The following is a 24,097-nucleotide window of genomic DNA, read 5'->3' as shown; positions in this document are numbered from 1 at the left end:
ATGATTTTAAAATCAAACGAACTTTTCGGTCATTTTTCGATATCTTCCAGCGATTTTTCATGATAACTAAACGTAGAAAAGTTCCTGAAATAATATCAAGATATAAATGTTGAAAAAACGGTTTGCGAGGAATATTTTTTACCAATTTTGCAATTCAATAAAACGTGTCGTATCCGCCGTCATGTCGGGAATCGATCCGCGCAGAGGTAGGCTGCCTTCACAAGAAAGAAAAAATGTTTCAAGACAAAATTACAAAAATTAGCACGGCGTGAAATAAAGAAAGTTTATCAACCAGTTTCGTTCACGAATTCTTTCAAAGCACGACATAAAATCCAAAATGAACTGTTCTGAAATATTAAGAAAGTACTTCATTTAGCAACAATATACTCTCCCCTCACCCTCCCCTCCCCCCACGAAGTATTTGGTTAATTTCCACGATAAAAAGTCTCACCGAAGATGGGGCAACATCACATTTAACATCCTCAAGAATTTCTTTTATTTCGGGAGGAATCTGGAAATATCAAAATGTATCAAAATTTGAAAGATTGGTCCGTTTCAAACGTCGCATTTTACATGCGCCGAATGCATTTAAAAGAAAAGAAATGTTATGAAATTCCTCATTATCTTTTGTTTTAAATGCGTTCGGCTCGTGTACAATGCGACGTTTGAAACAGGCTATATGTCTAGAAGAAATGCAGTTACTATAACTGCTGTAGATATAACTAAATTAGACAGTTTCCGGATATGTACAAAGCTAAAACCTTCGTGGTATTTAGAGATGTATTCACTGCTTTTATGGCTTCTTCAAAATTATTTTCATCCTCGCGAACTCCGTTTTCCTTCACCAACATACCTGAATCCCCTCCTACCACAGATATCACCAAATGATATCCACCATTTAGTTCTGAAAAGAATTCATGAGGACACTTGGCACTATCCGTATCAATACGCTCTTTACTCGTAGATATTGAAAAAATCAGAAATGTCATTTATTTCATGCAGAATAAGTTCAAAATAACCTTCTAAAATATTTCTTACTTGTTTTCGGCACTTTGTGCATGAGTGTTTGCAAAGAAACTCATGAACTTTTGCAAAAGTTTTTGCAAAAACTTTTTAACAATAAATGACAGTATATGGACAAATTCCTACAACATATGCGTAGATGTATTAATGTGAAGATGAATTCACACATTAAATTTTATAACATTATTCTGACATAGTTTTGACTGTTTTTTTATCACGTCAAATCTAATTTCTATCACGCTTTGTCAATGTGTTTACATTTGCAATAATCACTGACACGAAATTTTTCCCCTCCGTTTGAAATTATGTTTTTTTCGAGTGGAAAATGTCATTCACTCAAAGATCTCGACATTGAACTGTTGATTTCTTTCAAAAAATGTATTTTATTCATAAAAATTTTAAAAACGTTGTATGAATCTCAATAAATACACATTAAAATTATTTGACAACTTTTATACAAATATTCGCGCTAAAATAAATAAATTTAAATTATTATATAAATCCCTTCGATATATTTATACAAATTATGTTGGAATATTAATATGCTAACTAAATAAACAGCAATAAATAGATAAATTTCATTAAAAAAAACTATCAAAAGTTCCATGGTAAAAGCGCTTTTTCACGTCGACTACGACCCTTTCATTCTTCGCTGTTGCTGAAGATTTCGTATGAAATTTCACTGGATAATTCATTTTCCAATTTTTCCCCCACGTACACGCTCTCTGTAATCTCAGCTCGAAATAAACTTATGTTGTTTTCTATATTTCTCAAGCGCATCCAAGCGTTTCTGTCTGACGAGGGGGGCTGTAGGACAAGCTGATTTGTACCACGTTGAAGAGTCAAATAGCTCCGAGAAACTCTATGAACAAACCGAACAGTATCGAACTGCCCAGCAACATTTTCTTCATAGAAATCAAACGAAGAATCGTTTATAGCTAAAGAATTTGGCACATCCTAGAAAGAAATACAAAAGCTTGGCACTTACAACTTCATTATATGTCATGTCTGCAATTATTCATACGTGAGGCTCTGGATCCACTGATATTTCAAAGTATTTACCTTTAAAACAATCGACGAACCGTCAACGGCGATATATTTGCCGTTGTTAGACGCTGGTCGAATTCGAACGATCGTGTTACTTGCTCCATTAGCAATAACGTTGAAGTTTGTACCTCGGTCGATGATGAATTGAACTGTAAATGAATCATGAGATTAGAGAAGGAGTTTTACAATTTCTATCTGGACAGTGCAATGTAGTCGAGGTCTGTGCATTAACAAACATCACGTTTTCTTGTTCTATTGAAAGTCTGCTTGTTCTCGTGGGTGGGAAACTTTTTGATTGTAATGACAACGCTTTTTTATAAAATATGTGTCGAACGAGCCATATTGCAGGGATATAGAAAATCATTACGAACTTACCTTCTATTTCGTTAGCCGATCCTGGCTCTCCATCAGCTATTATGGTTAATCTTCCAAAGACGTTTCGTAAAGCAAGATAGCGTTGATTGTTAGCAAGAATTGCGGTTTTGTTGTCGCTCATCTTTCACTTAATATTTAAGAATTTCCAATTTCTTCTCTGATATTTATGACTGTTGTGTTCGGTGTTTATGATTGTGATTTGCAGCACTGAACGCCTTTTTATAATCTCAAGCTTCGCTTAAAATATCTTCAAAAGGAAGACAGTAAAATATACAATAGACCCGCCCGTAGTTTACTGAAGAAGATGCTTTGATATTTCTGACGTTTGTGCACGCTAAAGCTCTTCCTGGCCTCTGAATCAATGCCATAACTACACCAATTATCCGGCCCATAGGGATGCAATTACGTTGTTTAAATGATGACGATATTCAAGGGTATTAAATCGATATCTTAATAAGAATTTTATTTTTTCTGTGTTGACTAACATTCCAGATTATTGTATTTTTATTCATTTGTAGGTATTTTATGTATGTTTGAGGGTATTTCGTACTTTCCTCAAACCAAGTATCGTCATAGAAACATGAAAAACGGCTACTCCAAAGAGCTTCAACGACATTCCCGTCCTTTAGACCGGAAACACGATAACGCAAAGTTTATTTAACTTTGAGCACTCTTTAATGCTCGTAGGCCGTACGTCCGAGTGTGTTTGCTTTGGAAAATGAAAGACACACACAAGCATGCTTTAACCCACGCTGTGGGTGTTGCTCTGCACGAAAAACAACGGCTAATCATCAATTCATGTCACTAATTATCTAAGTTCACATCTTTAAATGAAATGTGCGTAAACTCCTTCTTGTACGTATAAAAAATTGGCAAAGTTAGTTGTTCCTTTGCAACAAATTGATATGCATGGCTTTGTCATTGTCAGTGTTCTTTGTAACTTTTCGGACCATAATTTCAGTTAACTAGACGAGGCCAAACTGAGAAAAGTAAACTGTTCAATGTAGTTTAGTTTATGAAGAGCGAAAAAAAAATACTTCGTAGAACAAAATGAAATGATTTTTGTCTGTTTGTATTGAAGTAAGAACTAAAATATTGCTTAAAATTGACTTTTTTATCAATCTTTTTGAACGTCTCTTTTCCATACGTCCATTTTATAGTACTGAGTGAACGGTTTCAAGAAAGCGCCGAACATTTCACGAAGTGTATTAATCACATAAGAAGCTGTTGACCTCTTAACCCTAAAACTATCGTTTACATCCGTAAGATATCTCTTAAAACATTTCAGAATAATAATTTAAGGATGATATCCAATATAGAGATGTTGCTAGCCCGCTTGCAATAATGACAATCTTATAAAGGTTCTTGTTAAATAAACACTGAACTGACGATTCCAGCAAATGTACTTCTATTACTAGACAATTAGAAATAATTTATTTGAATGATCTAAATCATATTTATGAACAACTTATAATTAAAAGCAATAATATGACCGAGAGATAATCTCGTCAATGGAGTTGAAATTTTTATTTTAAATTTGCGAAATTATTTATAGGTTCAGATTGTATACAACAAAATTAAGAGTGATTACATACTATCAAGGATGTTGAAAAAATAATTTAATGAGAGTTTTACTTTGTATTTCTTTATTTCATTAAAAGCTCTTAGATCTCGGCCATTATAACAAGTGCGCACAATCTTAAACACTGGTGATTTTTATCAAAGTCAAGAAGCAGATCTTGACGAAGTTCAAAAAGCCATTTAACGACCGTTTCAATTCTAGGAAATGACGTTTGCTGCATAGTACAAAATCAACTGTCCGGTTTTATTTTCACAATCTACATCATGCTATTAATTTTCTCATTTGTACAAAACTTTCTCATAGACCTTGGTAAAAAGCAAACGAAAGATGTTCACACTTGATTAAGTCATATGCAAGGCTACAAGTTTTTAGTCAATGCATGACAAACATAACGTTGAACTCATCTTTCGCTTTTACGACTGACATGGCGTTTTCGAATTTGTTGAATTCCTGTTCAAATGAACGGAATTGAAAAGCACACGATCAAAGTTTGAGAGTTACAGAAGAGCCTGTCATCGCGTTGAAGATGAAATAATCATGAAACGGAACATACTGATTTGTGATAATTTTGATGACTTCATGTGCGGCAGATCCACCCATAAACGACGCAACAGGATGCAATTGACTTCCACCAAAACGACATCTATGCACAAAATGAAAAATTCGTCACTTTTCAATTCGTCATAACTATACTCAACATGTCTGCTGCAAGCGAAAAAGGATTTTTGGGGATGAGCACAAGTGACTACGAATTCAAGAAATTTTCAAACAACTTTATTAAATTATTTGTTGAGAGAGACTGCAGTCTGACCATGCCTTCACAATTTCTACAGGCCTGTGCAACTGTTCAACTTATTGATGTCGATGTTAAGGTATGTCGCTGTTACTAAGGCAACCATGTTCATCAAAGAAATGTGTAAAAAGGACGTAGACTTGGTAAGATTGACGACTACGCACATTTCCTGTACATAATCTTCTTTTATTTCACCATTTAATTCCCATTGTTCCATGAGACCGCCAACGTAACTCTACAAAACAGTAAACGACGATGCGTGAAGTTTACGTCATAAAATTGACGAAAAGATCAAAAAATCTACAACCTGTAGTTTTTCACAATCACTCTTGACGTGTTCCTCAGACGAACCTGAAAATTAGAAACATCATAAAGTTTTAAAATAATGAACGCTGTTTTAGTGATATGAACGAAGGAGACCTTCAAAACTGCAAGTTATTACAAGAATTAAACGGTTATATTTGTATAAAACGAATCCATTTGTTATTAAATACAGTTGAAACATTGTACAGCTTACGTAAATAAGGTGTTCTGATAAAATAAATCGTTGAAACAAAGGTTCGTTACATGAAAACTGGAAAACGCTGTTCCACACAGTATGTAATAAACAAAATCATTAAAAATACATCTTATAAAATCAAATTCAAGTTGTCAACAAGATTTTTCGATAGAGTCTTAATTGTACATTACATAAAACCTAAATTTTTGTTTACAAGATGTATTACAAAGGATCATGTTTTTTTTTCATACTTAATAAGATATTGTCGTCAATTCATAGTTTCTTCACCAAAACTTAAAGTGTTTAACTAGATTTGTAATTTGCAAATAATATTTTTATGCAAAAGTTATAATTACTCAAAGCTGTTACGGAGAAGCTTAAACGATAAACAAATAATCGAAATACTGTTAATACTGATTATTTTTGTTGGCGCTTTGGAATCAACCTTTTCTAAGCTATTTCTACAACAAAACAAACTCGAGTGAATGGAGTATTTTTTAAGTCATGACAGAGGAGTAAAGTACAAGATAATGTGAAGATTTGACACTTCAGATAGATTAAAACCTTTAAACAACGATTTTTGTGCAAATATCTTGGAAATTCACAAGTCTTTGAAAGTGAGAACTTTATATAAAGGAGTGTAAAGTATGAGAACGAACATTTAAACTCAAGTAAAGACAAAATGTCAGTTTCTACAGCAAACAAAAACTACACATAATTGAAATAAAATATTTGGCATATAATCCTACCGGGATATCTATCGTGTTTTGAACGGAATTTAGAAATAGCTCGAAATAATATATACATGACGTCATTCTCGTCTTCATTACGTAATCGTTCTACAAATATAGACTACAAGTTAAACATCCTGTATTAGCGAAAACTTCACCTCGAAATTTTACCTAAAAATTGCGTCGATATGTTGTTAAATTCTTCTTGTAACGAAGTACAACGAACTACGCGCAGAAATGCTGAATTTTTACCTGAAATTTAATGAATTAAACGTTTTAATATAACATGGACTAATTTTGTATCAATACTCAAAAGAGCTTTTCAAATAAACGACGTCATTTTTTATAGTTTTCATTATTTGAAACGACTATTTGGTATCGTCCTCGAAAGATCATATGTTAATGTTCAATAAAACTTACAAAACAGCCGGATATCTTCATCTTTTATGAAGTTCTGTTTCTGAATATGTAATATCAATGTCAAAACAACATTACCATTCCAATTCAAAAGAACTGGACATCCAAATGAGGATAGCGAACCTTATGCAATGATTTTAAAATCAAACGAACTTTTTCGGTTATTTTTTCGATATCTTCCAGCGATTTTTCATGATAACTAAACGTAGAAAAGTTCCTGAAATATTATCAAGATATAAATGTTGAAGAAACGGTTTGCGAGGAATATTTCTTACCAATTTTGCAATTCCATAAAACGTGTCGTATCCGCCGTCATGTCGGGAATCGATCCACGCAGAGGTAGGCTGCCTTCACAAGAAAGAAAAAATGTTTCATGACAAAATTACAAAAAATTAGCACGGCGTGAAATAAAGAAAGTTTATCAACCAGTTTCGTTCACGAATTCTTTCAAAGCACGACATAAAATCCAAAATGAACTGTTCTGAAATATTAAGAAAGTACTTCATTTAGCAACAATATACTCCCTCACTCTCCCTCCCCACGAAGTATTTGGTTAATTTTCACGATAAAAAGTCTCACCGAAGATGGGGCAACATCACATTTAACATCCTCAAGAATTTCTTTTATTTCGGAAGGATTCTGGAAATATCAAAATTTGAAAGTTCGGTCCGTTTCAAACGTCGCATTTTACATGCACCGAATGCATTTAAAAGAAAAGAAATGTTATAAATGTCCTCATTATCTTTTGTTTTAAATGCATTCGGCTCGTGTACAATGCGACGTTTGAAACAGGCCATATGTCTAGAAGAAATGCAGTTACTATAACTGCTTTAGATATAACTAATTTAGACACTTTCCGGATATGTACAAAGCTAAAACCTTCGTGGTATTTAGAGATGTATTCACTGCTTTTATGGCTTCTTCAAAATTATCTTCATCTTCGCGAACTCCGTTTTCCTTCACCAACATACCTGAATCCCCTCCTACCACAGATATCACCAAATGATATCCACCACTTAGTTCTGAAAAGAATTCATGAGGACACTTGGCACTATCCGTATCAATACGCTCTTTACTCGTAGATATTGAAAAAATCAGAAATGTTATTTATTTCATGCAGAATAAGTTCAAAATAACCTTCTAAAATATTTCTTACTTGTTTTCGGCACTTTGTGCATGAGTGTTTGCAAAAAAACTCATGAACTTTTGCAAAAGTTTTTGCAAAAACTTTTTAACAATAAATGACAGTATATGGACAAATTCCTACAACATATGCGTAGATGTATTAATGTGAAGATGAATTCACACATTAAAATTTTATAACATTATTCTGACATAGTTTTGACTGTTTTTTAACACGTCAATCTAATTTCTATCACGCTTTGTCAATGTGTTTTCATTTGCAATAATCAACAACACGAAATTTTTTCCCTTCGTTTGAAATTATGTTTTTTTCGAGTGGAAAATGTCATTCACTCAAAGATCTCGACATTGAACTGTTGATTTCTTTCAAAAAATGTATTTTATTCATAAAAATTTTAAAAACGTTGTATGAATCTCAATAAATACACATTAAAATTATTTGACAACTTTTATACAAATATTCGCGCTAAAATAAATAAATTTAAATTATTATATAAATCCCTTTGATAAATTTATACAAATTATGTTGGAATATTAATATGCTAACTAAATAAACAGCAATAAATAGATAAATTTCATTAAAAAAAACTATCAAAAGTTTCATCGTAAAGGCGCTTTTTCACGTCGACTACGACCCTTTCATTCTTCGCTGTTGCTGAAGATTTCGTATGAAATTTCACTGGATAATTCATTTTCCAATTTTTCCCCCACGTACACGCTCTCTGTAATCTCAGCTCGAAATAAACTTATGTTGTTTTCTATATTTCTCAAGCGCATCCAAGCGTTTCTGTCTGACGAGGGGGGCTGTAGGACAAGCTGATTTGTACCACGTTGAAGAGTCAAATAACTCCCAGAAACTCTATGAACAAACCGAACAGTATCGAACTGCCCAGCAACATTTTCTTCATAGAAATCAAACGAAGAATCGTTTATAGCTAAAGAATTTGGCACATCCTAGAAAGAAATACAAAGCTTAGCACTTACAACCTCATTATATGTTATGTCTGCAATCATTCATACGTGAGGTTCTGGATCCACTGATATTTCAAAGTATTTACCTTTAAAACAATCGACGAACCGTCAACGGCGATATATTTGCCGTTGTTAGACGCTGGTCGAATTCGAACGATCGTGTTACTTGCTCCATTAGCAATAACGTTGAAGTTTGTACCTCGGTCGATGATGAATTGAACTGTAAATGAATCATGAGATTAGAGAAGGAGTTTTACAATTTCTATCTGGACAGTGCAATGTAGTCGAGGTCTGTGCATTAACAAACATCACGTTTTCTTGTTCTATTGAAAGTCTGCTTGTTCTCGTGGGTGGGAAACTTTTTGATTGTAATGACAACGCTTTTTTATAAAATATGTGTCGAACGAGCCATATTGCAGGGATATAGAAAATCATTACGAACTTACCTTCTATTTCGTTAGCCGATCCTGGCTCTCCATCAGCTATTATGGTTAATCTTCCAAAGACGTTTCGTAAAGCAAGATAGCGTTGATTGTTAGCAAGAATTGCGGTTTTGTTGTCGCTCATCTTTCACTTAATATTTAAGAATTTCCAATTTCTTCTCTGATATTTATGACTGCTGTGTTCGGTGTTTATGATTGTGATTTGCAGTACTGAACGCCTTTTTATAATCTCAAGCTTCGCTTAAAATATCTTCAAAAGGAAGACAGTAAAAAATACAATAGACCCGCCCGTAATTTACTGAAGAAGATGCTTTGATATTTCTGACGTTTGTGCACGCTAAAGCTCTTCCTGGCCTCTGAATCAATGCCATAACTACACCATTTATCCGGCCCATAGGGATGCAATTACGTTGTTTAAATGATGACGATATTCAAGGGTATTAAATCGATATCTTAATAAGAATTTTATTTTTTCTGTGTTGACTAACATTCCAGATTATTGTATTTTTATTCATTTGTAGGTATTTTTATGTATGTTTGAGGGTATTTCGTAGTTTCATCAAACCAAGTATCGTCATAGAAACATGAAAGGATGGCTACTCCAAAGAGCTTCAACGACATTCCCGTCCTTTAGACCGGAAACACGATAACGCAAAGTTTATTTAACTTTGAGCACTCTTTAACGCTCGTAGGCCGTACGTCCGAGTGTGTTTGCTTTTGAAAATGAAATATAGACACAAGCATGCTTTAACCCACGCTGTGGGTGTTGCTCTGCACGAAAAACAACGGCTAATCATCAATTCATGTCACTAATTATCTACGTTCACATGTTTAAATGAAATGTGCGTAAACTCCTTCTTGTACGTATAAAAATTGGCAAAGTTAGTTGTTCCTTTGCAACAAATTGATATGCATGGTTTGTCATTGTCAGTGTTCTTTGTAACTTTTCGGACCATAATTTCAGTTAATTAGACGAGGCCAAACCGAGAAAAGTAAAACTGTTCCATGTAGTTTAGTTTATGAGGGTGACTGGTCTTGGTAAAAAATACTTCGTAGAACAAAATGAAATAATTTTTGTTTGTTTGTATTGAAGTAAGACCTAAAGTATTGCTTAAAGTTGAATTTTTTATCAATCGCTTTGAACGTCTCTTTTCCACACGTCCATTTTATAGTACTGAGTGAACGGTTTCAAGAAAGCGCCGAACATTTCACGAAGTGTATTAATCACATAAGAAGCTGTTGACCTCTTAACCCTAAAACTATCGTTTACATCCGTAAGATATCTTTTAAAACATTTCAGAATAATAATTTAAGGATGATATCCATTATAGAGATGTTGCTAGCCCGCTTGCAATAATGACAATCTTATAAAGGTTGTTGTTAAATAAACACTGAACTGACCATTCCAGCAAATGTACTTCTATTACAAGACAATTAGAAATAATTTATTTGAATGATCTAAATCATATTTATGCACAACTTATAATTAAAAGCAATAATATGATCGAGAGATAATCTCGTCAAAGGAGTTGGAATTTGTATTTTAAATTTGTGAAATTAATTATAGGTTCAGATTGTATACAACAAAGTTAAGAGTTATTATGTACTATCAAGGATGTTGAAAAAATAATTTAATGCGAGTTTTATTTTGTATTTCTTTATTTCATTAAAAGCTCTTTCATCTCGGTCTTTATAACAAGTGCGCACAATCTTAAACACTGGTGATTTTTTATCAAAGTCAAGAAGCAGATCTTGGCGAAGTTCAAAATGCAATTTAACAACCGTTTCAATTCTAGGAAATGACGTTTGCTGCATAGTACAAAATCAACTGTCCGGTTTTATTTTCACAATCTACATCATGCCTATTAATTTTCTCATTTGTACAAAAACTTTCTCACAGACCTTGGTAAAAAAAGCAAACGAAAGATGTTCACTCTTGATTAAGTCATATGCAAGGCTACAAGTTTTTAGTCAATGCATGACAAACATAACGTTGAACTCATCTTTCGCTTTTACGACTGACATGGCGTTTTCGAATTTGTTGAATTCCTGTTCAAATGAACGGAATTGAAAAGCACACGATCAAAGTTTTAGAGTTACAGAAGAGCCTGTCATCGCGTTGAAGATGAAATAATCATGAAACGGAACATACTGATTTGTGATAATTTTGATGACTTCATGTGCGGCAGATCCACCCATTAACGACGCAACAGGATGTAATTGACTTCCACCAAAACGACATCTATGCACAAAATGAAAAATTCGTCACTTTTCAATTCGTCATGACTATACACAACATGTCCGCTGCAAGCAAAAAAGGATTTTTGGGGAGCACAAGTGACTACGTTTTTTCAAGGAATTTCCAAACAACTTTATTAAATTATCTGTTGATGGAGACTGCAGTCTGACCATGCCTTCACAATTTCTACAGGCCTGTACAACTGTTGAACTTATTGATGTCGATGTTAAGGTATGTGGCTTTTACTAAGGCAACAATGTTCATCAAAGAAATGTGTGAAAAGGACATAGAATTATTAAGAATGTCAACTACGCACATTTCCTGTACATAATCTTCTTTTATTTCACCATTTAATTCCCACTGTTCCATGAGACCGCCAACGTAACTCTACAAAACAGTAAACGACGATGCGTGAAGTTTACGTCATAAAATTGACGAAAAGATCAAAAAATCTACAACCTGTAGTTTTTCACAATCACTCTTGACGTGTTCCTCAGACGAACCTGAAAATTAGAAACATCATAAAGTTTTAAAATAATGAACGCGGTTTTAGTGATATGAACGAAGGAGACCTTCAAAACTGCAAGTTATTACAAGAATTAAACGGTTATATTTGTATAAAACGAATCCATTTGTTATTAAATACAGTTGAAACATTGTACAGCTTACGTAAATAAGATGTTCTGATTAAATAAATCGTTAAAACAAAGGTTCGTTACATGAAAACTGGAAAACGCTGTTCTACACAGTATGTAATAAACACAATCATTAAAATTACATCTTATAAAATCAAATTGAAGTTGTTAACAAGATTTTTCAATAGAGTCTCAATTGTACATTACATAAATTTTTGTTTACAAGATGTATTACAAAGGATTATGGTTTTTTTTCATTCTTAATAAGATATTGTCGTCAATTCATGGTTTCTTCACCAAAAACTTAAAGTGTTTAACTAGATTTGTAATTTGCAACTAATATTTTTTATGCAAAGGTTATAATTACTCAAAGCTGTTACGGAGATGCTTAAACGATAAACAAATAATCGAAATACTGTTAACACTGATCATTTTTGTTGGCGCTTTGGAATCAACCTTTTCTAAGCTGTTTCTACAACAAAACCAACTCGAGTGAATGGAGTACTTTGTAAGTGATGACAGAGGAGTAAAGTACAAGATAACATGAGGATATGACACTTCAGATAGATTAAAACCTTTAAACAACGATTTTTGTGCAAATATCTTGGAAATTCACAAGTCTTTGAAAGTGAGAACTTTATATAGAGGACTGTAAAGTATGAGAGCGAACATTTAAACTCTAGTAAAGACAAAATGTCAGTTTCTACAGCAAACAAAAACTACACATAATTGAAATAAAATATTTGGCATATAATCCTACCGGGATATCTATCGTGTTTTGAACGGAATTTATAAATAGCTCGAAACAATATATACATGACGTCATTCTCGTCTTCATTACGTAATCGTTCTACAAATATAGACGACAAGTTAAACATACTGTATTAGCGAAAACGTCACCTCGAAATTTTACCTAAAAATTGCGTCGATATGTTGTTAAATTCTTCTTGTAACGAAGTACAACGAACTACGCGCAGAAATGCTGAATTTTTACCTGGAATTTAATGAATTAAACGTTTTAATATAACATGGACTAATTTGTATCAATACTCAAGAAAGCTTTTCAAATAAAGACGTTATTTTTTATAGTTTTCATTATTTGAAACGACTATTTGGTATCGTCCTCGAAAGATCATATGTTAATGTTCAATAAAACTTACAAAACAGCCGGATATCTTCATCTTTTATGAAGTTCGGTTTCTGAATATGTAATATCAATGTCATAACAACATTACGATTCCAATTCAAAAGAACTTGACATCCAAATGAGGATAGCGAACCTTATGCCATGATTTTAAAATCGAAAGAACTTTTTCTGTCATTTTTTCGATATCTTCCAGCGATTTTTCATGATAACTAAACTCCTGAAATAATATCAAGATATAATTGTTGAAAAAACGGTTTGCGAGGAATATTTCTTACCAATTTTGCAATTCAATAAAACGTGTCGTATCCGCCGTCTTGTCGGGAATCGAACCGCGCAGAGGTAGGCTGCCTTCACAAGAAAGAAAAAATGTTTCAAGACAAAATTACAAAAAATTAGCACGGCGTAAAGTAAAGAAAGTTCATCAACCAGTTTCGTTCACGAATTCTTTCAAAGCACGACATAAAATCCAAAATGAACTGTTCTAAAATATTAAGAAAGTACTTCATTTAGTAACAATATACTCCCCTCACTCTCCCCTCCAACCACGAAGTATTTGGTTAATTTCCACGATAAAAAGTCTCACCGAAGTTGGGGCAACATCACATTTATCATCCTGAAGAATTTCTTTTATTTCAGAAGGAATCTAGAAATATCAAAATTTGAAAGTTTGGTCCGTTTCAAACGTCGCATTTTAAATGCGCCGAATGCATTTAAAAGAAAAGAAAATGTTATAAAATTCCTCATTATCTTTTGTTTTAAATGCGTTCGGCTCGTGTACAATGCGACGTTTGAAACAGGCCATATGTCTAGAAGAAATGCAGTCACTATAACATCTGTAGATATAACTAAATTAGACAGTTTCCGGATATGTACAAAGCTAAAACCTTCGTGGTATTTAGAGATGTATTCACTGCTTTTATGGTTTCTTCAAAATTATCTTCATCTTCACGAACTCCGTTTTCCTTCACTAACATACCTGAATCCCCTCCTACCACAGATATCCCCAAATGATATCCACCATTTAATTCTGAAAAGAATTCATGAGGACACTTGGGACTATCCGTATCAATACGCTCTTTACTCGTAGATATTGAAAAAATCAGAAATGTCATTTATTTCATGCAGAATAAGTTCAAAATAACCTTCTAAAATATTTCTTACTTGTTTTCGGCACTTTGTGCATGAGTTTTTGCAAAAAAACTCATAAACTTTTGCAAAAGTTTTTGCAAAAACTTTTTAACAATAAATGACAGTATATGGAAAAATTCCTACAACATATGCGTAGATGTATTAATATGAAGATGAATTCACACATTAAAATTTTATAACATTATTCTGACATAGTTTTGACTGTTTTTTATAACGTCAAATCTAATTTCTATCGCGCTTTGTCAATGTGTTTACATTTGCAATAATCACTAACACGAAATTTCCCCCTTCGTTTGAATTTATGTTTTTTTTCGAGTGGAAAATGTCATTTACTCAAAGATCTCGACATTGAACTGTTGATTTCTTTCAAAAAATGTATTTTATTCATAAAAATCTTAAAAACGTTGTATGAATCTCAATAAATACACATTAAAATTATTTGACAACTTTTATACAACTATTCGCGCTAAAATAAATAAGTTTAAATAAATTTGTAAATCCCTGTGATATATTTATACAAATTATGTTGGAATATTAATATGCTAACTAAATAAACAGCAATAAATAGATAAATTTCATTAAAAAAAAACTATCAAAAGTTTCATCGTAAAAGCGCTTTTTCATATCGACTACGACCCTTTCATTCTTCGCTGTTGCTGAAGATTTCGTATGAAATTTCACTGGATAATTCATTTTCCAATTTTTCCCCCACGTACACGCTCTCTGTAATCTCAGCTCGAAATAAACTTATGTTGTTTTCTATATTTCTCAAGCGCATCCAAGCGTTTCTGTCTGACGAGGGGGGCTGTAGGACAAGCTGATTTGTACCACGTTGAAGAGTCAAATAACTTCCAGAAACTCTATGAACAAACCGAACAGTATCGAACTGCCCAGCAACATTTTCTTCATAGAAATCAAACGAAGAATCGTTTATAGCTAAAGAATTTGGCACATCCTAGAAAGAAATACAAAAGCTTAGCACATACAACTTCATTATATGTTATGTCTGCAATCATTCATACGTGAAGTTCTGGATCCACTGATATTTCAAAGTATTTACCTTTAAAACAATCGACGAACCGTCAACGGCGATATATTTGCCGTTGTTAGACGCTGGTCGAATTCGAACGATCGTGTTACTTGCTCCATTAGCAAAAACGTTGAAGTTTGTACCTCGGTCGATGATGAATTGAACTGTAAATGAATCATGAGATTAGAGAAGGAGTTTTACAATTTCTATCTGGACAGTGCAATGTATTCGAGGTCTGTGCATTAACAAACATACACGTTTTCTTGTTCTATTGAAAGTCTGCTTGTTCTCGTGGGCGGGAAACTTTTTAATTGTAATGACAACGCTTTTTTATAAAATATGTGTCGAACGAGCAATACTGCAGGGATATAAAAAATCATTACGAACTTACCTTCTATTTCGTTAGCCGATCCTGGCTCTCCATCAGCTATTATGGTCAATCTTCCAAAGACGTTTCGTAAAGCAAGATAGCGTTGATTGTTAGCAAGAATTGCGGTTTTGTTGTCGCTCATCTTTCACTTAATATTTAAGAATTTCCAATTTCTTCTCTGATGTTTATGATTGTTTTGTTCGGTGTTTATGATTGTGATTTGCAGCACTGAACGCCTTTTTATAATCTCAAGCTTCGCTTAAAATATCTTCAAAAGGAAGACAGTAAAATATACAATAGACCCGCCCTGTAGTTTACTGAAGAAGATGCTTTGATATTTCTGACGTTTGTGCACGCTAAAGCTCTTCCTGGCGTCTGAATCAATGCAATAACTACACCATTTATCCGGCCCATAGGGATGCAATTACGTTGCTTAAATTATGACAATATTCAAGGATATTAAATCGATATCTTAATAAAAATTTTTCTTTTTCTGTGTTGACTAACATTCCAGAATATTGTATTTTTATGCATTTGTAGGTACTTTTATGTATGTTTGAGGGTATTTCGTAGTTTCATCAAACCAAGTATCGTCATAGAAACATGAAAGGATGGCTACTCCAAAGAGCTTCAACGACATTCCCGTCCTTTAGACCGGAAACACGATAACGCAAAGTTTATTTAACTTTGAGCACTCTTTAATGCTCGTAGGCCGTACGTCCGAGTGTGTTTGCTTTTGAAAATGAAAGACAAACACAAGCATGCTTTAACCCACGCTGTGGGTGTTGCTCTGCACGAAAAACAACGGCTAATCATCCATTCATGTCACTAATTATCAAAGTTCACGTCTTTAAATGAAATGTGCGTAAACTCCTTCTTGTACGTATAAAAAATTGGCAAAGTTAGTTGTTCCTTTGCAACAAATTGATATGCATGGTTTTGTCATTCAGTTAATTAGACGAGGCCAAACCGAGAAAAGTAAAACTGTTCAATGTAGTTTAGTTTATGAAGAACGAAAAAAAAATACTTCGTAGAACAAAATGAAATAATTTTTGCCTGTTTGTATTGAAGTAAGCCCTAAAGTATTGCTTAAAACTGACTTTTTTATCAATCCTTTTGAACGTCTCTTTTCCACACGTCCATTTTATAGTACTGAGTGAACGGTTTCAAGAAAGCGCCGAACATTTCACGAAGTGTATTAATCACATGAGATGCTGTTGACCTCTTAACCCTAACACTATCGTTTACATCCGTAAGATATCTTTTAAAACATTTCAGAATAATAATTTAAGGATGATATCCATTATAGAGATGCTGCTAGCCCGCTTGCAATAATGACAATCTTATAAAGGTTGTTGTTAAATAAACACTGAACTGACCATTCCAGCAAATGTACTTCTATTACTAGACAATTAGAAATAATTTATTTGAATGATCTAAATCATATTTATGCACAACTTATAATTAAAAGCAATAATATGATCGAGAGATAATCTCGTCAATGGAGTTGAAATCTTTATTTTAAACTTGCGAAATGATTTATAGGTTCAGATGTTATATAACAAAATTAAGAGTTATTATTTACTATCAAGGATGTTGAAAAAATAATTTAATGCGAGTTTTACTTTGTATTTCTTTATTTCATTAAAAGCTCTTTGATCTCGGCCATTATAACAAGTGCGCACAATCTTAAACACAGGTGATTTTTTATCAAAGTCAAGAAGCAGATCTTGACGAAGTTCAAAAAGCCATTTAACGACCGTTTCAATTCTAGGAAATGACGTTTGCTGCATAGTACAAAATCAACTGTCCGGTTTTATTTTCACAATCTACATCATGCCTATTAATTTTCTCATTTGTACAAAAACTTTCTCATAGACCTTGGTAAAAAAAGCAAACGAAAGATATTCACACTTGATTAAGTCACATGCAAGGCTACAAGTTTTAGTCAATGCATGACAAACACAACATTGAACTCATCTTTCGCTTTTACGACTGACATGGCGTTTTCGAATTTGTGGAATTCCTGTTCAAATGAACGGAATTGAAAAGCACACGATCAAAGTTTTAGACTTACAGAAGAGCCTGTCATCGCGTTGAAGATGAAATAATCATGAAACGGAACATACTGATTTGTGATAATTTTGATGACTTCGTGTGCGGCAGATCCACCCATAAACGACGCAACAGGATGCAATTGACTTCCACCAAAACGACATCTATGCACAAAATGAAAAATTCGTCACTTTTCAATTCGTCATGACTATACACAACATGTCCGCTGCAAGCGAAAAAAGGATTTTTTTTGGGGGGGGGGAGCACAAGTGACTACGTTTTTTCAAGGAATTTCCAAACAACTTTATTAAATTATCTGTTGATGGAGACTGCAGTCTGACCATGCCTTCACAATTTCTACAGGCCTGTACAACTGTTGAACTTATTGATGTCGATGTTAAGGTATGTAGCTGTTACTAAGGCAACAATGTTCATCAAAGAAATGTGTGAAAAGGACATAGAATTATTAAGAATATCAACTACGCACATTTCCTGTACATAATCTTCTTTTATTTCACCATTTAAACCCCACTGTTCCATGAGGCCGCCAACGTAACTCTACAAAACAGTAAACGACGATGCGTGAAGTTTACGTCATAAAATTGACGAAAAGATCAAAAAATCTACAACCTGTAGTTTCTCACAATCAATCTTGACGTGTTCCTCAGACGAACCTGAAAATTAGAAACATCATAACGTTGTTTTTTTCAAAGTAATGAACGCTGTTTTAGTGATATGAACGAAGGAGACCTTCAAAACTGCAAGTTATTGCAAGAATCAAACGGTTATATTTGTATAAAACGAATCCATTTGTTGTTACTTGCAGTTGAAACATTGTACAGCTTACATAAATAAGATGTTCTGATAAAATAAATCGTTGAAACAAAGGTTCGTTACATTAAAACTGGAAAACGCTGTTCAACACAGTATGTAATAAACACAATCATTAAAAATACATCTTATAAAATCAAATTCAAGTTGTTAACAAGATTTTTCAATAGAGTTTCAATTGTACATTACATAAAACCTAAATTTTTGTTTACAAGACGTATTACAAAGGATTATGTTTTTTTTTCATACTTGAATAAGATATTGTCGTCAATTCATAGTTTCTTCACCAAAAACTTAAAGTATTTAACTAGATTTGTAATTTGCAAATAATACTTTTTAAGCAAAAGTTATAATTACTCAAAGCTGTTACGGAGATGCTTAAACGATAAACAAATAATCGAATTAGTGTTAATACTGATTATTTTTGTTGGCGCTTTGGAATCAACCTTTTCTAAGCTGTTTCTACAACAAAACCAACTCGAGTGAATGGAGTATTTTTTAAGTCATGACAGAGGAGTAAAGTACAAGATAACGTGAAGATATGACACTTCAGATAGATTAAAACCTTTAAACAACGATTTTTGTGCAAATATCTTGGAAATTCACAAGTCTTTGAAAGTGAGAACTTCATATAAAGGAGTGTAAAATATGAGAGCGAACATTTAAACTCTAGTAAAGACAAAATGTCAGTTTCTACAGCAAACAAAAACTACACATAATTGAAATAAAATATTTGGCATATAATCCTACCGGGATATCTATCGTGTTTTGAACGGAATTTATAAATAGCTCGAAACAATATATACATGACGTCATTCTCGTCTTCATTACGTAATCGTTCTACAAATATAGACTACAAGTTAAACATACTGTATTAGCGAAAACGTCACCTCGAAATTTTACCTAAAAATTGCGTCGATATGTTGTTAAATTCTTCTTGTAACGAAGTACAACGAACTACGCGCAGAAATGCTGAATTTTTACCTGAAATTTAATGAATTAAACGTTTTAATATAACATGGACTAATTTTGTATCAATACTCACGAAAGCTTTTCAAATAAACGACGTTATTTTTTATAGTTTTCATTATTTGAAACGACTATTTGGTATCGTCCTCGAAAGATCATATGTTAATGTTCAATAAAACTTACAAAACAGCCGGATATCTTCATCTTTTATGAAGTTGGGTTTCTGAATATGTAATATCAATGTCATAACAACATTACGATTCCAATTCAAAAGAACTGGACATCCAAATGAGGATAGCGAACCTTATGCAATGATTTTAAAATTGATCGAACTTTTTCGGTCATTTTTTCGATATCTTCCAGCGATTTTTCATGATAACTAAACGCAGAAAAGTTCCTGAAATAATATCAAGATATAAATGTTGAAAAAACGGTTTGCGAGGAATATTTTGTACCAATTTTGCAATTCAATAAAACGTGTCGTATCCGCCGTCATGTCGGGAATCGATCCGCGCAGAGGAAGGCTGCCTTCACAAGAAAGAAAAAATGTTTCATGACAAAATTACAAATAATTAGCACGGCGTAAAATAAAGAAAGTTTATCAACCAGTTTCGTTCACGAATTCTTTCAAAGCACGACATAAAATCCAAAATGAACTGTTCTGAAATATTAAGAAAGTACTTCATTTAGTAACAATATACTCCCCCCTCACTCTCCCCTCCCCCCACGAAGTATTTCGTTAATTTCCACGATAAAAAGTCTCACCGAAGTTGGGGCAACATCACATTTAACATCCTCAAGAATTTCTTTTATTTCAGAAGGAATCTAGAAATATCAAAATTTGAAAGTTAGGTCCGTTTCAAACGTCGCATTTTACATGCGCCGAATGCATTTAAAAGAAAAGAAATGTTATGAAATTCCTCATTATCTTTTGTTTTAAATGCGTTGGGCTCGTGTACAATGCGACGTTTGAAACAGGCCATATGTCTAGAAGAAATGCAGTTACTATAACTGCTGTAGATATAACTAAATTAGACACTTTCCGGATATGTACAAAGCTAAAACCTTCGTGGTATTTAGAGATGTATTCACTGCTTTTATGGCTTCTTCAAAATTATCTTCATCCTCGCGAACTCCGTTTTCCTTCACCAACATACCTGAAAATATGCCAAGAAACCATAAAATAATACAATTCCTGTTGATTAGAGCGGTAACGCGCGAGATTAAAACGAACCTTCGCGTAATAAGTCTTTGAAAGAACACTTTTCTTTATAAGTTTGCGGTGTGCGGCCATCGTGCTTTGAAAAAAAACAGTAAATTATCCAATATTAAAATAAAGTAGATAAAAATCCGGGTAAAAAAGTGTATATAAAAAGATAGAAATCCTCTTACTGTGCGTTTCCATTTTTCCACATACTTCAAAAGTAAAACTATATACGGAGTGTGAGAATGTTCCTTAAACATGAAAAAATTGTGGTTAAAAAATTAAACATATTTTACTAATTAAATACAGACCATATTTTGAACAATTGGTGTGAACTAAACCACTAACGATCTTTTTTAGCAAACAGATTGACACAACACTGAATCCCAAGTCTGTTTACTTCATCTATTTTTACATGTTTGTAAATGTAGACCGTCCAGGTTGGTATAGTCCTGAGACGGACTGTTTTTGTTGTTGTTTACTGATGTTTCGACAACCTTAGCGGTAGTCATCTTCAGAGTCAAAAATGACTTTTTTGACTCTGAAGATGACTACCGCTAAGGTTGTCGAAACGTCAGTCAACAACAACAAAAACAGTCCTTCTCAGGACTATACCAACCTGGACGATCTACATTTACAAACATGTAACGATACTCCCGGGTTCAAACCATTTACTTCATGTATTTTTGTAACTTTAAGTCATTCAGGTTGGTAAAGAGCAGAGTTGTTGTTGAGTGAGGTTTAAACAATCACAGCAGTAGTTCCTCCTCAGTCTTTACCAACTCAAGACTCCACAAACCAGTACACCTCTACATCCATAAACATGTAACAATACTTCTGTATTCAAACCATTTGCTTTATTTGCTTAATATCATGCATTACCAGTTTGGACATTGAAGAAAGGAGAGAGTCGGAAAAGGCCTGGAGCTGAGCAAATGGTTGGTCAATTCTCAGATCTTCAAATGCGTTATCAGGATGGGCTTCAGTCACTGAAGGTAAAAAAATTTATCTCAACAACATTCAATTAAAACTGTTGAAAATGATGATGGAATAAGTAAGGGTATGATGGGATAAATGATGGGATGTGGGTACTCATGGGATATGTGAAGGTACTGATGAGATATGTGAGGGTACTGATGGGATATGTGAGGGTACTGATGGGATAGGTGAGGGTACTGATGGGATATGTGAGGGTACTGATGGGATATGTGAGGGTACTGATGGGATATGTGAGGACACTTATGGGATATGTGAGGGTACTGATGGGATAAGAGATGAGACAAATGAAGGTAGTGAAGAGACAATTAAGGGTATTGACCAGAAAATTGATGGGATGAGTGAAGGTGCTCTGGTGTTGATGGGATAAATGAGGGTACTGATGAGACGATGTTGGATCATTGATGGGATACATGAGGATATTGATGGGACAAGTAAAGCTTTCATCTATCCATATCAAGACCTCCAGATTTATAAACACAATAAAAGACCATTCTTACCAGTATGTTCTTCAATAACAAGTCTCATAATTCCCAGCAAACCAAATACATCACATGTAAGGAAGGGAATTTGTGAATCCCAAAGGGATATGGAAAGTTTCAAACAACTTCTATAAAGAACCAGAAAAAAATACAAGAATTATGTTCCAAAAATCAGCTATTGTTCGATCAATATATAAGATTGAAATACCTTTCGTCAAGTTCGTAGCAATAACCACAGAAAATTTTTCAAAAAAATTTGGTTTCTTCGATAATAAAGTCAACGGATCCTGAAGTTAGAAAACTTGTTTATATACTTGTTTTCATTTGATTCAACTTGTGAAAAGATAAGCAATTGAACTACTTCATCTATAAAATTTCCACAAGTATCTTCATTCAGTTCTTGCAGTAATTCAACAGCACACTTTGCACGATTCATACCAATGTGCTCTTAGCTAATAAAGAAACTAAAAAAGACCAAGAATTATCAGTTATTTGAAGCAGATTACGTTAAAAACAACCTTCTAAAATGTTTCTCACTCCAGACTGGAAAGTCTGCATTGCACACCCAAGATCAAGGATGTACAATTTTCAAAAAACTAGCCTTTCATGCATGCAAATTTCATTTGTGAGTGCACAGTTTACAAACTTTGTTGGTTCTTACTTATTTCCAGTATCTTTGGGTAAAACTTTATGACAGTCAATGACAGTAAATGATCCAATTCCTGAAATATGTAAATTTATTGATTCGTTAACACAAATTTTGTGTGGAATGGGCATTTTGAATGCACTTTCAGGCTTAGACTAAGAAGACTCCATCATATTTCCTTGAATAATTCAAACATGCAAACACTTAAAATCTCCATGATTTGCAATTTTAAAGCAATCATCTGAAACTATTTACCTCGACAAGCTTGTTGCACAAACAACAAACAATCAAGCACTCAACATAATGAAAAAATTGTTTCTAATTTTGGTGAAGTATTTGATAACTTCGTTGATGTTTTAGGCTTTCAGCTCAAATAGTTCACGAGCAGTTGCATTATTTTTCAGATGGAGAAAATCACAGTAAAGTCTTTTAATTCTAAAATATACCAAGCAGAGCTTCAGCAATATAGAAACATGTATTTTTCACCTGGAAGTATAAGGTTTTTTCATTATTTCCGTCCCTAAAGCAGTGGCATTGATTAGACAAACATTGGCATTTTCCAGCCTACTCTGTCCATGATCACCCCACAATCTATGAATTTCAACGAAATAACTTGTTCATTGTCTAGTAATCAGGAGAGAGACCTCACACTTGTAAGTCGTTGTTTTCATATTAATACTAATAAATGTTATAAAGTAAATGGTTTGAACTCGGGAGTATCGTTACAAGTTTGTAAATGTAGATCGTCCAGGTTGGTATAGTCCTGAGAAGGACTGTTTTTTGTTGTTGTTGACTGACGTTTCGACAACCTTAGTGGTAGCCATCTTCAAAGTCAAATGAGGAGTAAACGTCAGGTTAGCCGTATTTGTTATCTGGTTCTTACGTCTTTGCACTACTATATATCATCGTCTATTTCAAGCAAAAAACATTGCTGAAACATAAGAATATTTCATCTCACCTCAGCTGTCTGTCATATTTCTTGTCTTTTTCGGTCGATCTGGTCATTTTTGACGATTTTTTGCAAAGATTTTCCAAATCTATTTCTTCGCTCTTTCTCTTCATTCTTTCACCATATTTGAAAACGCGAACAAACGAACGTCTGGTCAGCAAATTCCTTTTGGGGGAAACTTGGTGTAAGATGAGTCAGTGCATAGCAGCTATATTGAAAGAGAGTTTTTTTCTGTCTTCTTTTTGATATTAGTTTTCTTCTCTCTTTTTCCCTCGGCGGTTCACACAATGATTGCCAAGTTTCACAAGAAAATAAAATTTCAACAAATTAAAGTTTATGCCCAACAATCTGAAAAGTCCTGACTATTTCT

The 24,097-nt window shown here is 33.5% G+C and overlaps 5 protein-coding genes across 5 annotated transcripts; all 5 read right to left on the bottom strand.

Moving 5' to 3' along the window:
- Window positions 1-32: 32 nt before the first annotated feature.
- Window positions 33-6,887, bottom strand: LOC124442387 (NEDD8-activating enzyme E1 regulatory subunit-like). The gene is made up of 13 exons (XM_046992890.1): window positions 6,743-6,887; window positions 6,591-6,666; window positions 6,471-6,510; window positions 6,222-6,302; window positions 6,069-6,158; window positions 5,128-5,171; window positions 4,985-5,055; window positions 4,581-4,670; window positions 762-904; window positions 452-511; window positions 293-347; window positions 143-215; window positions 33-66 (listed from the first exon to the last, which is right to left on the bottom strand). Exons 1-9 carry the CDS (start codon window positions 6,781-6,783, stop codon window positions 817-819), a joined length of 621 nt encoding a protein of 206 aa, XP_046848846.1. The 5' UTR covers window positions 6,784-6,887; the 3' UTR covers window positions 33-66; window positions 143-215; window positions 293-347; window positions 452-511; window positions 762-816.
- LOC124442408 lies at window positions 1,387-2,931 on the bottom strand. Its single transcript, XM_046992907.1, has 3 exons — window positions 2,446-2,931; window positions 2,086-2,219; window positions 1,387-1,980 (listed from the first exon to the last, which is right to left on the bottom strand). The coding sequence occupies exons 1-3, from the start codon at window positions 2,564-2,566 to the stop codon at window positions 1,666-1,668; spliced, it is 570 nt and encodes a 189-aa protein (XP_046848863.1). The 5' UTR covers window positions 2,567-2,931; the 3' UTR covers window positions 1,387-1,665.
- Window positions 6,888-7,970: 1,083 nt separating the features above from the next.
- Window positions 7,971-9,884, bottom strand: LOC124442396. Its single transcript, XM_046992897.1, has 3 exons — window positions 9,029-9,884; window positions 8,669-8,802; window positions 7,971-8,564 (listed from the first exon to the last, which is right to left on the bottom strand). The coding sequence occupies exons 1-3, from the start codon at window positions 9,147-9,149 to the stop codon at window positions 8,250-8,252; spliced, it is 570 nt and encodes a 189-aa protein (XP_046848853.1). The 5' UTR covers window positions 9,150-9,884; the 3' UTR covers window positions 7,971-8,249.
- A 958-nt stretch (window positions 9,885-10,842) lies between these two features.
- LOC124443018 (NEDD8-activating enzyme E1 regulatory subunit-like) lies at window positions 10,843-15,737 on the bottom strand. Its single transcript, XM_046993573.1, has 14 exons — window positions 15,617-15,737; window positions 15,256-15,389; window positions 15,024-15,150; window positions 13,931-14,073; window positions 13,630-13,689; window positions 13,473-13,527; window positions 13,322-13,394; window positions 13,180-13,255; window positions 13,060-13,099; window positions 12,813-12,893; window positions 12,660-12,749; window positions 11,724-11,767; window positions 11,581-11,651; window positions 10,843-11,267 (listed from the first exon to the last, which is right to left on the bottom strand). The coding sequence occupies exons 1-14, from the start codon at window positions 15,735-15,737 to the stop codon at window positions 11,108-11,110; spliced, it is 1,275 nt and encodes a 424-aa protein (XP_046849529.1). The 3' UTR covers window positions 10,843-11,107.
- LOC124442439 (NEDD8-activating enzyme E1 regulatory subunit-like) lies at window positions 14,556-24,052 on the bottom strand. The gene is given in 23 exon segments (XM_046992941.1): window positions 14,556-15,150; window positions 15,256-15,389; window positions 15,617-17,814; window positions 18,138-18,208; window positions 18,281-18,324; window positions 19,232-19,321; window positions 19,385-19,465; window positions 19,634-19,673; window positions 19,754-19,829; window positions 19,906-19,978; window positions 20,057-20,111; window positions 20,216-20,275; window positions 20,516-20,607; window positions 20,685-20,748; window positions 20,843-20,905; window positions 21,537-21,643; window positions 22,151-22,254; window positions 22,334-22,419; window positions 22,494-22,596; window positions 22,794-22,854; window positions 23,265-23,283; window positions 23,285-23,369; window positions 23,737-24,052. Coding segments are annotated over 21 exon segments (1,638 nt in total). The 5' UTR covers window positions 23,841-24,052; the 3' UTR covers window positions 14,556-15,150; window positions 15,256-15,389; window positions 15,617-17,654.
- Between the last annotated feature and the right edge of the window lie 45 nt (window positions 24,053-24,097).

The sequence above is a fragment of the Xenia sp. Carnegie-2017 genome, unplaced genomic scaffold (genome assembly GCF_021976095.1).
Source record: "Xenia sp. Carnegie-2017 unplaced genomic scaffold, XeniaSp_v1 HiC_scaffold_1, whole genome shotgun sequence".
Classification (NCBI taxonomy): Eukaryota; Metazoa; Cnidaria; class Anthozoa; order Malacalcyonacea; family Xeniidae; genus Xenia; species Xenia sp. Carnegie-2017.
Note: the sequence above shows the minus strand (reverse complement) of the source record. Positions and strands in the feature narration are given on the sequence as shown.

Coding starts and splice junctions, on each gene's coding strand:
- LOC124442387 (XM_046992890.1), bottom strand. CDS start 6,783: ATGACGGCGGATACGACACGTTTTATGGAATTGCAAAATTG. Junction 6,303..6,470: donor TGAAGATATCCGGCTGTTTT/GTAAGTTTTATT, acceptor ATTAAATTTCAG/GTAAAAATTCAGCATTTCTG. Junction 6,159..6,221: donor CATATCGACGCAATTTTTAG/GTAAAATTTCGA, acceptor CTATATTTGTAG/AACGATTACGTAATGAAGAC.
- LOC124442396 (XM_046992897.1), bottom strand. CDS start 9,149: ATGAGCGACAACAAAACCGCAATTCTTGCTAACAATCAACGCTATCTT. Junction 8,803..9,028: donor ATCGGCTAACGAAATAGAAG/GTAAGTTCGTAA, acceptor ATTCATTTACAG/TTCAATTCATCATCGACCGA. Junction 8,565..8,668: donor GTTCGTCGATTGTTTTAAAG/GTAAATACTTTG, acceptor ATTTCTTTCTAG/GATGTGCCAAATTCTTTAGC.
- LOC124443018 (XM_046993573.1), bottom strand. CDS start 15,737: ATGAGCGACAACAAAACCGCAATTCTTGCTAACAATCAACGCTATCTT. Junction 11,768..12,659: donor AAAACACGATAGATATCCCG/GTAGGATTATAT, acceptor TCTAATTTTCAG/GTTCGTCTGAGGAACACGTC. Junction 11,268..11,580: donor GAAGATTATGTACAGGAAAT/GTGCGTAGTTGA, acceptor TTTTGTGCATAG/ATGTCGTTTTGGTGGAAGTC.
- LOC124442408 (XM_046992907.1), bottom strand. CDS start 2,566: ATGAGCGACAACAAAACCGCAATTCTTGCTAACAATCAACGCTATCTT. Junction 2,220..2,445: donor ATCGGCTAACGAAATAGAAG/GTAAGTTCGTAA, acceptor ATTCATTTACAG/TTCAATTCATCATCGACCGA. Junction 1,981..2,085: donor GTTCGTCGATTGTTTTAAAG/GTAAATACTTTG, acceptor ATTTCTTTCTAG/GATGTGCCAAATTCTTTAGC.